This window comes from Rhea pennata, chromosome 20, assembly GCF_028389875.1.
Source record: "Rhea pennata isolate bPtePen1 chromosome 20, bPtePen1.pri, whole genome shotgun sequence".
Classification (NCBI taxonomy): Eukaryota; Metazoa; Chordata; class Aves; order Rheiformes; family Rheidae; genus Rhea; species Rhea pennata.
This window is the reverse complement of record NC_084682.1, coordinates 6,405,997-6,418,836: the sequence shown is the minus strand read 5'-3', so window position 1 is coordinate 6,418,836 and position 12,840 is coordinate 6,405,997. Positions and strand designations below refer to the sequence as shown.

Below are 12,840 nucleotides of genomic sequence, written 5' to 3'. Positions count from 1 at the left end.
TTCCGATCCTGCCACGCTGCCGAGTTACTCACCTCAGGCTCTTTCAGCCTTCTCAGTCACGCAGACTAATTCATTAGCAAAAAGTCCGCGGCAGCAATCGTCTGCCGAGGGGGCCCGATTGCAGCTATGGTCCTGATTTGCTTTGGAAGATAAATTGACCTGTGAAACGCCAGCCTAGCGCCGGCTAAGGAGTCTCTGTAGGGGCTTTTGAAAATTCATTTATTTGCCTATGGCTGTTTCTGCAGCGCTCGTCTCGCAGCTGGACTGAGGAGCCATAACAGGGCTAACACGGTGCAAATCTTGCTCAGCTCACGTAACCCAGGAGGTGCTGATGCTGCATTTGCTGTCTCAGGCTAAATCTTTCTGCCCGAGGCCTCAGCTCCTCCAGCTAAAAGGCTTCTGTAATCATCAGTGTGACGAGCATTGCAGCACTCAGTACCAGAGGTGGTATTAAGCCACGGTTCCTGTTTGTTCATCTAGCCAAGGGCTTTTCTCACTTTTTTCTTTTTCTTTTTCACCTTTAAAAGCAGCTGAGTACGCCGGTTATCGCAGGCATGGAAAAGGAGTACGTGCCCGCTTTGAGTTACCGATTTGACTAGGCTGTACTTGGTGCTGGGCACCTTCCAGCTGGAAACCAGCTGCCGTGTCCTTCTGCCCCAGCTGCACCATCCGTTGCCATCGGCTGAAGGTCTCAGCTAACTCCCTCGCGGTCCTGCCCCCTCCGAAGGCTGTCGGGGGCAGGCCGTGATGCCAAGGAGCGCGGCCGACCAGCCCGCGCTAACGTTTCTGCTGTTTCCTCTCTCCGCAGCTTGAAAGCTGTGCTGATGGGGAAGCCGCCGGACAACACGGTGGACCTGTCGGGCATCCCGCTAGCGCTGAAGGACCTGGACCGCGTCACAGCGTACCTGCAGCACAGCGCGGCGCACATCGACACGGTGGAGCTGTGCTTCACCGAGCTGACAGATGAGATGCTGCTGCAGCTGCTGCCGGCGCTGGGCACCCTGCCTCACCTCACCACCCTCTCCCTCAACGGCAACCGGCTCACCAAGGCCATCCTGCGGGACCTCACTGAAGCCCTCAAGGACCCCAAGAAGTTCCCCAGCGTCACTTGGATCGACCTCGGCAACAACGTGGACATCTTCTCCTTGCCGCAGCCCTTCTTGGTCAGCCTGAAGAAGCGCTGCCCCAAGCAAGGCAACTTGCCAACCATCCTAGAGTTTGGTGAGGGGCAGGTGAACGACCTGGAGGGCCAAGACAGCCTGGCCGAGAGCCCGGAGGACCTGCGAGCCGCCAGCCAAGGCATGGCTGAGCTAGATGGACCTGACCACCTCGGCTTGCAGCTGGTGGACCGAGTGGGCCAAGGTGGGATGCTCCCAAGTAAACGTGGCTGCAGACAAGATGCCACGGCCACGCAGACATGATGTTGACCCCAGGGTGCTCAGCAAGGCACGGTATGCAGAGACGAAGGGAAGCTGATGCCTTGGTGATGGAGGCCGTACCAGAGGGTCCATCAGCATGGTGGGATGCATTGAGATCCGGATGATGAATGTCAACCCTTTGCTTTTCAAAGAACAGTAAATGTGATCATGTTGAATACGTTCTATTTTATAAAAGCCAGACTGATCTTTTTTTTTTAAAACATTAGTGATGTGCTATGCTTTTTAACCACTCAAAAAATACCTGTATCACCAAGGTGTTGTAACACCCATCCTCTCAAGAGCACAAAAGGGGAGAAGGAAGGTGAGGAGCAGCTGCAGGGAGGAGCTCCGGCTCCTTCGTTCTCAGGACAGCCTGGGGCCGGGGCTCGGCGTGGGCTCCTTGCCACTGCTGCCAAAAGCCCACAGTACTGCATGCTTATAAGGGAAAAAATAATAATAATAATCCTGGGGATTTCCCTCTATCAAACACTGCCACGCTGGGCTGGGTGGACGCAAGTCAGCCGAAGCTTTGAAGCCTCGGAAAGGCTTTTCGGTCTCTTGGCCGCGTCCATCCCCTGGGCACCTGAAGTGCTTTGTTTCTAAAGCATTTGCGGGGCATTTAGAAGCATGCATCTGATGATTTCTGGATGGCAAATGGGTCGTCCCAGTGCAGGAACGTATCCTCTGGCTTTTGAACCAGCATTTCGTTTGCTCATGGACCTGCATGAAGCACTTCCGCGTGTCCAAGGACCAACCCCAGCTTCTTTGGCTAAAAGGGAGCCCCTTCGCTTGGGTTCGAATCTCTCCCTAGGCGAGTTTTACAGTCTCCCTTTCCCAGCTCGGGCATGAGCAGTGAACTGTGGGCTTTGCTTTTTCTGGGCATAAACGTAGACTTTTTGGTCTTCCCTTCACCCCGCTCTGTTTCCCACCAGCGCACGCGAAGCCACATGCCTTTCCCAGCAGGGCATCATGCTGCTGGTGGGTGTCTCTCCTCCGTACGCAAGTAGGTAACTTTTACTTAGAAGAAACTCTGCTACCTGTTTTAATACATTTGGCAAAGTTCAGTATGGTTTGCATGTATCCAAACCTTTCCTTTTTTCCTTTTTCTTTTTTTTTTTAAATGCTAATTCTTTCCAACAGGCATGAAAAAAAATTTGCAGTGAATAAACAATTCCGTTTGAAATGAAAGAGTTATCCATAATTGAAATAAATGATGGTGTTTAATAAGGCTGTGGTGTTGAACTTGCCTCTCAGGCTAAATGCCAGCCAGACCCGCGAAAGGAGGAGAACGGGGTGCAAAGCGCTGCCGCTATGGTGGTGCCGGGGCTCGACAGAAAAGCAGCGAGGGGTTTCTCTCCATGTTCCGCCAGCTGGAGAAAGAAAAAAAGCCTGGTTTATTGGCTGGATTCTGCAGGATGGACACAAGACACATGCAGAAGTATCATAAAAGTAGCATTTTTTTCCTCTCCTTTTTAAGTTTTAAATTGCAAAACTCATGTGGGGCCTGCAGGCAGAGACAGCAGCCCTGAGAAAGTCGAGTTACTCCGTGAGGTTAAATAGCATCCATGCTTATCTCTTTCAGCGAAAAGAAGGGGGGAAGAAAAAAAAAAAAAAAAAAAAAAAAAAAAAAGGCTTTTGGTTTGGTTTGCATCCAGGACCGTTCCACGATGTTTGTTCGCTTGTTCGAGGCCCCAAGAGCCGTGGTCTCAGCCCTGCGGGTGCTGGGAGAACTATCCAGCGCTCCGGGAAGAGCAGCGGCCAGTTACTGCAGTTCAGAACAGTGATGATCCTGGGGGCTCAGTAAAAAAGTGGGTGTTTTATTTTTTATTGATTCTGTTTAAAAAAAAAAAAAAAAAAAACAAACAGCAGCAGGAGCCTGCTTCCCTTTCCAGCCCATCAGCATCAAAACAAGCCTGGTGCTCCCACTGTGTGTGTATATCTATATATATTTTTTTTCCACAATTTCCCATGCCACTGCAGGGTCAGAAGCTTTTAAACTGTCCTAGAAGTGTGGGGGGGGGGAGGGAAAAAAAAAAAAAAAAAAAAAAAAACAGTGCTGCTGGAATATGAGAATATGAAAGTTGATTGAGGTCGGTTGTTGTGCATAGAAGGAAGAGGAGGAGGCGTCCAGCAGCCGGGCTCCGGTACGTGCAACCTCCTCCCGACAGCGCCCGGCGCCGAGGAGCAGCACTGATTACCCTGAGCTGCCATTTCCAGCGGGAGCTTTCGGCCGAGCGGGATGCTCAGAGGGAGGCGAGCAGCCGTACAGGGCCGCGGCCGTCGCCCGCTCCTTACCCGCGGAGCGGGGCCGAGGGAGCCGCCGTCGCTCCTGCTCCGGGCTGCCGGCGGACGCCGGGTTTTAACGAGGTTCTTCGGGTTGTTTAACGCAGACGGTGCAGCTCCCCGGAGCCCTCGCTTTGTAAGGCGTGAGCAGCTTATCAGAGGCTGTAGAAGAGATTAGAGAAGGATTAAAAGCAATTTTAATCCTTTTGATTGGGAAGCAAGACCTGGTTTGCGCAGGATGAACCTGCGGTCGGAGAGAAAGGCCGTGCTTGGTTTGCATTTGCGGTTCGGCACAGGTACAGCACGGCTGTCTGAACGAAGCAAAGGTCTGCATGCCTTTTCACCATAAAATCTTACAAGCCCTAGAGAAACCCCCCCAAACGGGCTGAGCTTTGCCAGCAGCTACCCAGGCCGGACGGGGGCTGCGTCGCGTCAGGAGGCTCCCTTGTGCTCGAGCCCCGGCGTCGCACCAGCTCGCGGGGATGCTGCCAAGCGACACAGAGCCGCCGTCATCTCCAAACGCTTACTCGAAGCTTAAAAAGTAGCTGCTTTGAAATACTTTATTCCTCGATGCGGTTCCCCCATTTGGGGTTGCCAAGCAGCCCGGCACCGACACAAAAGCTTTACGCTGCTTTCCTGCAGACCCAGAGCATCCTTCTCCCCCGGCCCCGGTGCTGCCGCGGAAGCGCGCCGGCTGGCTTGGAAAGATGACTGCTTAAGTATTAAATCCAATTCGAAGCACACGTAACCTCGGTTCAGCTTCTTCCCGTAATCTGCCGAAATCACTGTGCATTTCAAAAGCTCCCAGCTCCTACGCTGCTTGGAAACAGCTTTCATCTTCTTCACAGCAGGTACCCTATGCATTTCACACCCCGAGGAGCGCTCGGCACAGAGGTTTTACTTATTTACTGCTGTGGTTGAAGGTAATAAATAACTGATTTGACACAGTTAAGTAAAAGCGCTGCAAGAGCTGACCAACGGGTCTTGTTTTAACTCGCTCACCTGGGTCACTCTCTGATCTCCAGCTTTTTCCTCTGTAATGCAGAGATAACGCAGCTTCCTGCCTCGCACGGATGCTCGTAGGCTATTCTGAGTTCGTCTGATGGAGGCACAACAGAGAAAAGCATTAAATCCTCAGACATTTCACCTGCTGTCATCATGGGCCACATTAAATAACCGTTGTTTATTCACAGATGAGTTGAACCCTGCTATTACGTTTGCTATCAGATAAGCATGCTGATAACCTGATGGCTGTACACAGTATCCTGTACCAGTGGTGTCTGAACCCAGATATTTATTAATAACATCAAAGCTGTTCAGGAAAAATTTGTTATCTGGGTGATACACTTAGATTTTGTCTCTTAGCTAGGAAGCTTGCCTCTGAACATGCTTTCTGATCTGCAGCCTACTCCACAGCTCAGATTAATAATAGGACCCAGTACAAACTTGCAGCCAACACAAGCTGCCAAACCTACCTGGCGCTCGTGTAGGATTTGAGAAAAACCAAACCAAACCAAACCTGACGAAACTGTCCTCCTAAGCAGCCTGCAAAAGTACAGGCAACACAAGGCGGTTATTCAAAAAGCTGGATAACAAGTCAAGGTGACAAAAGAAGCGGTGACGTCCCACCAGGGAGCCACAGGCAGCATTAGGCTAGCGCCCAGCGCGCTGCTTAGCTCCCCCCGGCACGCACGCCGCGTCTCTCCTGCCCTCCTCTCCCAAACGCTTCGGGGCTGGGATCGTTACGGCAGCGTTGGCGTTTCTCGCCGAAGGCGACGGCGCGCCAGCCTTTGCTAGGCCTACAGCAAGAAATACTAGTGACAGCCGATTGACGGGTGACGTTTTCACCGCGTGGAGGGTTCCCGCTTACTAATGAAAGTTGCAAACCTTAGTAGACAACCAAACACGAACTAGCAGTGAAACGAGGTTTCCCCAAACAAGCATCTCCCAAGGTTTCAAAAGCTCTTTGGCTAGGGCAAACGCTCTGAACTTGATCGCTGCACCATCTTGTGGTCTCACGTGTCGGGTGGTGGAACGGGGCAGATGCTATTCTCCCTCTTAGTGAATTAAAAGGCAGGAGCAAATGTACATGTTCTTTGTAATAATAACTTCTTTCACGCCCAAATCAATGTAAAAATCAAATGCAAGTCAAATTGCACCCATTAATTTGTTACAGTCTTGAGCAGCGCTAAGATCGGTTCATTCTCCTAAATAATTTTAAGCGTGAAATCCGAGACACTAGGCTACATGAACTGTCAAAATAAGGGGCACGTCGGTCCTACCAGACCACTTAAATGACAAGTCAACCGTGTCCTTCCTTCTTCATAGGAACGCAGGAAATTTGATAAAGCTTCGGCAGAGTGAAGGCAGTGAGGTGCTGGGAGCTTTGCTGAGCGCGAGCCCAGGGCGAGCGGGACACGGGCCCCAGCGGTTTCGGGCCCTTCCTCTGCGGGCAGCTCGCTTGGCTCCACGCAGAGCGATTCAGTCCCTGCCTGCAGCATCGGAGAGATTGTGACAGACAGAGCATTTGCTAACGTGGCAGCTGGAAGAAAACAACCCCTTAAATTCTCTTTGCATGACACTATCATCTTAGTCATTCCGTGCTAGAAGAGTGATCCCTTTGACAGGGCTTTTGCCTCCACTAATTTGCAATGCTGAAGGAGAGAGGAGTTGAGAAATCAACTGCTCTTCCATGTACCTTCCAGGAAAAAAAAAAAAAAAAAAAATCAGGTTTCACATTCCAGGACATACGGCATTCTGCAATGGTGACATATTCAGAATAATCTTCCCTCCTCTTTCATTAAGTGGATGCAGCTAGCTAAGATTGATTTAATAGAAAAAGCAGCAGCCCCCAAGCCAGAAAACCAAGCACATTTTTAGGTTTAATTGCTGCACTATAGTAATTATAGTAATTCATATTTTTGCAACAGTGACTATTTTAATGCTGATGTACATGTGATTACCTTACAATAACTAATCAAGAGAAAATGATAACTAGCATTTGTATCAACTGTGACGCTTGCGGTTTACAAAAAGGAAACGAGTACTCAAAATGCAGCCACTTCCCGAAGCAACCAACTTCTCTCCCCCAGGTCACACCGGCCGTACTACGCTTTTGTCCCCTGTCCCCTGTCTTTTCCATGCAGCGTTGGAAAGAGCAAAGGCTGAAACAAAGGCGCCTTCACCGACACACGTAAGCAAACCGTATGCCCAAGGCACGTTTAACAGGTGTTTTGATTAAACTCACTGTCCCATCCTGAGCACTGTACCTCCACAGGGTCATTTTTTTCCCCCCCTCTAATTCCTTCCACTTCAGACGTGATTTGCGATGACCTGCCCACGGTTCCTGCCTTTTGCCACAACCACAGAGAAATTCCCCGAGCTCAGGTCACGGGTCAGTGCTCTCTCATCCTGTTTAGTGCCCTGCATAGAGAGGAGCCTCAGGAGTTGAGCCGAGTTGCCATTAAATGAGTATTCACACACACAAGTGACTTTCGCAGCTGGCCCGCTCCCGGTACACACAGCAAAGTGCAAACGGGAACGCAAAGTCTATCACCTTCCCCTCCCCGCAGAGAAGCTGCTCTCCAGCAGGTCCGCGGGTTCTGCACATATTCAGTGGATAACAGCACTATACATAATCACTGGTTTTTTCCTCCCAAATGCATTACTACACAACATTCCCATTTTTCATATTGCTAAACTGGCACTCAGCCATTCTTAGCTTTACTGCTTAAGATTTTTGTGTTTTTTTTTTCCCTCACAGTTTTAATCTTTTCATCTATTTTAGGTTTATCCTAACTTCAGCTGGGAACTCCCGCCAATCATTCTCTTAAATCTTTAGAAAATCCAAATTAGTTGTATTTTAAATCAGCATTTTTCTGTTGCTTATTTCCCAATGCTGGAAAGCCTATGTAGTTCAAATGCAGAACAATTTTATTCTCCCCCAAACACTGTAAAATACACAGTAAGATAATGTATGTTCCCATTTAAGATGCATTATAGTATTTTATGTTTTATGTTATACTATTTTGTTCAAAGGCACCATATTCTAATAGGAATAAAACTTTCCATTCATCTTGGCAAAAAACAGTGTTTTAGAGGAGCCCTGCTGAGGAACTCTGTTTTTGATGAAAACAATAAACAAGTAATGTTAAAATGAAACTCATGAATCGTTAATTACAATAGATACCGCCAACCTGTAATCTCAATAAACTCAGCAAAACGGTTTCCTGTTTACCTAAGTATTCCCAAATCAACTCTTCCCTGTTTTAATGAGATTCTTCCTAGTATATATTGGAATTAACAATTACAAAAACAAGCCGCAGCAAAGCTATTCAGAGCAAATTAAACACCACATTAAACAGCTGAGTAAGAATCTGCTGAGTTTCTTCTATTTACTGGGGGGGCTTGTGACCATACTTAGCTCCAATATCGTTAATAGCACACAGAATATTTAAAAAGAGGTTAGATTCCTTGCGTTGATTCTGAATCCTTTAAAACTACTTTTCTTTCTTATGCATATCACATCAGCTAAAAAATGTCTTCTGTCAACAAATTCTAATACTCAAGCTCTGAAAACTGGACAAAAATAGTTTTGTTTCTGGAAACACTGGAACAGAATGTAACTCTATTTAAAACTTTAATTAAAATAAACAACCTTGGAGCAACGCTTTCTTATCTGAATGCATATTTGAACAGTATAAAGCAGCAGCTAATTAATTCCAAACAAGCTCCGCATACTCATTACCCATGTTGAATGTTTACAGAAAGCTCTGTACGTACCACAGTAGTTTTGTTCGGAAAGATATAAACTAATTCACCTACACCATATTATAGTATTAGGCACTCTATTCCTTTTAGATGTTTTCTCCGAAAAACGTTTAACTTGTTCTTCCATGATTACAATACATAACTGACTTTTCAAAACAGAACCTCTGAAATTATTTCATTGAATTTATGCCCCAAGCAAAACTTTATGTACAAGGATTTTCACTGATCTCAAACACTTCACATTCAGCCTTGAATACATTTTGTTAATTTATAAGACTACAGAGTTGATTTCTTCGGAGTTTAGTATTTGAACAGCTATTTTTACAAAGCACAACCGAGTTGTTCAAAATTGTTGTACGTCATTTCTAACTCCTTGATAAACCAGTTAAAATTAATGACTGGAGTGATAGGGCAGGGAAAAGCACAATTCAGCTAGGACTGAATTAAACCTCACTCCTCTCGTCCAGTAAAAATGTCCTCTTCTGGTAACTGTAGCTCTTCGCGTTTGGCCTCCATCACCTACAGCCTAGCTAACGAATACACACGTCTGTAATGCCAGCAGATCAGGCGAGTTGGCACCCAAGCGTACAAATATGATACTCCAGTTTAGCCAGCTCTTTATGTACGACAGAGCACACTGATACTGTCCTTACAAGTGCCTCGTCCATTGCTAAGACAGTGTTAACACAGCTCACACCTATTTTTAAAAACAAGCAAAGAGCACGGCTCACTTGCGTGGGAGAGGGTCAGAGAAACCAGCCTGTAATGCAAGGTGGGGAGCAGCAAACCACCGCTGCTTCTTCCTCAAGCAGCTGTCACTCAGGAGGCAAACAGTCAAAAAAGAGATCCAGCTCTCCATGACAGTCGAGAACTGTTCTCTGAATTGCTACAATAAAAATATTGCTAATCGTATAAACTATTATTTCTGACTAGAAACTGTTTTGTTAGCTGTCCTGAGTGGTTGCTACCTTTCCACACACACAGTGGGCAAAAACACCTCTAACAGGGATGAGGAGGGCAAGAAAAGCACACGCATGCGATTCCTTAAGAGCTTACAATTTTGAGAAAATTCATCGCCCTCCTCCCATTCCATTTTGATCAGAGTACTTTTATCCTGAACTTTATTTGCATGGATTCAAGTTTAGGAAGGTGGAACAGTATTTGATTTACATGCATGCATAAGTTTGAATTACTGCACTTTGGCTGAACAGAGGTATTTCAAATTGGAAGAAGCTTTCATCACTTTTTAAAATTGATACTGAGGTATCTTGTACTTGGAGCAGTTTATTATCAGTATCTTTTTCAAAAAGCATATTCCAAAGACAACTGAACTAAAATTTTTCATGTGATGCCACCAAGTGGGCAGAACATTCAGTTACTGCAGCATTGTTAGGCTCAGTGGCCGTGGTCAATCCCTTTAGGTTTGACAAACTTCTCAGCGTTCCAGACCTCCTACAAATCCAAAAAGGACATTGAAGCTTTAGAGCTTGCCAGTTATATTGACAAAATGAATCTAATTGGATGAGTTTCTGCCTCAAGATACCATTTGCTTTTCCTCATTCAAGCACCTCCATTTGAAGTCTCTTCCCCCACCCAAATTGGTATTTTCTACTCATCAGCCTTGTAGATGTAGACAAATATTGAAACAGACAACTATCACAAAAACAGTTCTTTTCTCCTTCCAACTACACCAAAGTAAGCTGACAAGCTGCTGAGCATCAATCTCCTTTCCTTTTCTCCACATCTGGGAAATACTTTTAGCTTTCCACATTTTACAATTATTTAGAGAATACAAAATGCTATTCCTGCAGGTCAGAGTCTACTACTTCTGCAGAAGACTTACAAAACTGTTGAGACCAAAATACTGAAAAAGAAATTTCAACTCTCCAACAAGCTAAAGTAATAGCTGCACTTGTCCTATATGGAATGTTTGCTCTCCCTGTAGAGCTACTTACGGCCTAACCGCTACAGTAATTACAGCAGCAGTATTAGTATCACTTGTTTAAATTGTTTTAAGAAATTATCAAGCATTAGATAGAATGTTTATACAACTAAAATTTATTTACATTATCTGAATTATACTGTACTGTGTATACTTTTATCATGTTACAGCAAATGAGTGGAGTGTATGTTTTCTTCTATTACACAACACTGTTAATTAGACATTCTTTTATACAGTAAAAACACAGAACGAAACATAATTTGTTTTGATAATTTTAATATATGAACAGCAGCGTATTTTTTAATATTTCTTAAAAGTCTTAGGACAGGAAAATGTGAGTTTATGATGACTGATCTCCTGCTCACTTGTGTGTTTTACAGATTTCTTCTTCCTCAGACAAGCAAGTTTTCACAGCATGAACACCTGTAATACAACAGCATAGATAAATTATGGGTACAACACTAAATATTAAGCTATTTGTTAATATAAGAGATATCATCAGAAAAACCTTGCCTCACCACCAGTCAATCTGCCGGTAATTCCAGCATTTTTTGGTTAATTTCATCATATGATATCTTCAGATAAACCGATACATTTTTATCAGAAGCAGTATCTTATCCCCTTTTTCAATTCTGCAGTATTGTTAGCAAATCTACAGTGCAGAAGATAATCATGCTTACACTTCCTCTGTGTTAACCTAATGAAGTATTTTTGGCCTAGGACTTCACTTCTCATACCTTTAAAGTCAAGAATATACAGAAAAATGGACGATTAGAGCTAATGTTTTGAGACCATGGCCAAAAATCATCAAGATAAACCAAGAGCACACAGAATACTAAACTCACCCAGAAGAATCTCCTGCTCTTGCAGTTTCACTTCCTTCGACATGACTTGTAAGGAACTGTTACATCTATTAATAGATATTAACAGCAATTAATATATGACAGCAAATACCTACCGGCTGTATCTAAGTATTTAGATTCTGAAGCTGAATACTATAGGGCTTTGAATTGTGAAAAAAAAGGAGGGGAACCAGATTGTTTCAAGCTATGAACACTGAACCTACAAAATACTCTTCTGAAATCTTGGCAGCCCATAAGCCTCATTTACTCTCAGCTTTACTCCATCTTGTACAAAGGTTATGTGGCCCAGAGAAATTCATTACTTACCTTCACATTAATGCACTTTTCAGAGAGCCGCCTGCTCCCCATTCTAGAAGTGTCACATTTCTCTGGAAATACCAAACTCTGCAGCACAAGTGAAAGAGATGGATATTAAACTGCAACAGATACTACAAGATCACTTTCTGCACAAAGCAAGCACAGATAAAAGTTGCCTGATTAGTTCTAGCATGCAAATTTCCATACAACTAAAACTCTGCATGCAAGTAGCTGTATTTCAGACAAGTAAGAAGGTTATCGTCAGTTCTCGCATCTGACGGCACTTCCTATTCAGGGGTATCATCATCAACAGCCAACTGCTCTTGTATTTGATTATTCGGTTCAGGACTAAACAATGGTTGTGTCTCAACAGTAGATTTTCCCCTTTGATTACACAAGGCATTAGCCCTATAAATTAACAGCACATAAAAATAGTTTTAAGTTTGCATTATTATTATAGATTTTTATCTCTATTTAAAGTCGCTTCTTAATTATCTATCATAAGTAAAAGGCCGGATTTTTTTTTTTAATAACTTTGTGCAGCTTAGTACAAAATAAATTTTAACTTACTTTTTACTTCAAGACACCATTTTGCTAGGGAGGGCGAAAAAAAGGAGAAAAAAATAAAGCATTATTGTAATACTCTTCAGAGGTAATTCTACAAGATGATAAAGCTCGTTTATCCGGGGGGAGGCGCACAATACCCCAGCACCGCCACCTACGTTTGGGTTTGTTTCACCATCGTAAATCACCGAACAACTTTTAGCTATCAGCTAAAACTCTATGAACAGTTTTCAGTCAAGAAATTTAGAAATCTTCCCTTAAGCAGCTCGCCATGCCGCACTTTCTGAACTGAGAAGCAGAAACCCGCACGAGCGTCTGAAGGCCGCGGGCTCCGCGGCGCACGCAGCGGCGGGGCCTGCAGGCCGCGCAGCACTGAACCTCCCGCGCCTCCCCCCAAGTGAGGCCCAGCGACCTCCCGCGGAGCAGGGCGCGGAGACGCTCCGGCAGCGCAGGGCAGCACCACGCCGGGCAGCCTCGGGGCCGCGGCCTCGGCGGCCTCCTCCGCCCGCCGTCCCCCCCCCCCCCCCCCACTCGCCCTCGCAGCGCCCCGCCGCCTACCTGCGCCTCACACGCCGCCTCAGACGGAGCGCGAAAGGGCGCGAAAGGCCCTGGCGACCGCTTATAAAGGCTTGGGCTGTACCACCTCTGCGGCGGGGGGGAGGGGAGGGGAGCGTACCATTGCGGGGCGGGACGTACCATTGCC

General features: G+C 45.8%; 1 protein-coding gene, 1 long non-coding RNA gene and 2 other non-coding genes across 5 annotated transcripts in view; 1 reads left to right on the top strand and 3 right to left on the bottom strand.

Moving 5' to 3' along the window:
- The window catches only part of LRRC75A (leucine rich repeat containing 75A), a 30,771-nt gene extending 28,125 nt beyond the window's left edge, over window positions 1–2,646 (top strand). The window contains exon 4 of the mRNA XM_062592279.1: window positions 809–2,646. Within this exon, the coding sequence (XP_062448263.1) occupies window positions 809–1,421 (613 nt within the window). The 3' untranslated portion in view covers window positions 1,422–2,646. The remainder of the gene's footprint in view (window positions 1–808) is intronic.
- Window positions 2,647–10,672: 8,026 nt separating this feature from the next.
- LOC134149478 (uncharacterized) lies at window positions 10,673–12,744 on the bottom strand. Of its 2 annotated transcripts, XR_009960443.1 has the most exons (6): window positions 12,696–12,744; window positions 12,144–12,167; window positions 11,583–11,660; window positions 11,259–11,323; window positions 11,094–11,150; window positions 10,673–10,836 (listed from the first exon to the last, which is right to left on the bottom strand). It is a non-coding gene; the product is annotated as an uncharacterized LOC134149478 (long non-coding RNA). The 2 variants fall into 2 exon arrangements; XR_009960442.1 differs by lacking the exon at window positions 11,094–11,150 and having other exon boundaries at window positions 12,696–12,743.
- Window positions 10,910–10,983, bottom strand: LOC134149639 (small nucleolar RNA SNORD65). The gene has a single exon (XR_009960478.1). It is a non-coding gene; the product is annotated as a small nucleolar RNA SNORD65 (small nucleolar RNA).
- LOC134149635 (small nucleolar RNA SNORD49) lies at window positions 11,810–11,884 on the bottom strand. Its single transcript, XR_009960474.1, has one exon. It is a non-coding gene; the product is annotated as a small nucleolar RNA SNORD49 (small nucleolar RNA).
- Window positions 12,745–12,840: the final 96 nt, after the last annotated feature.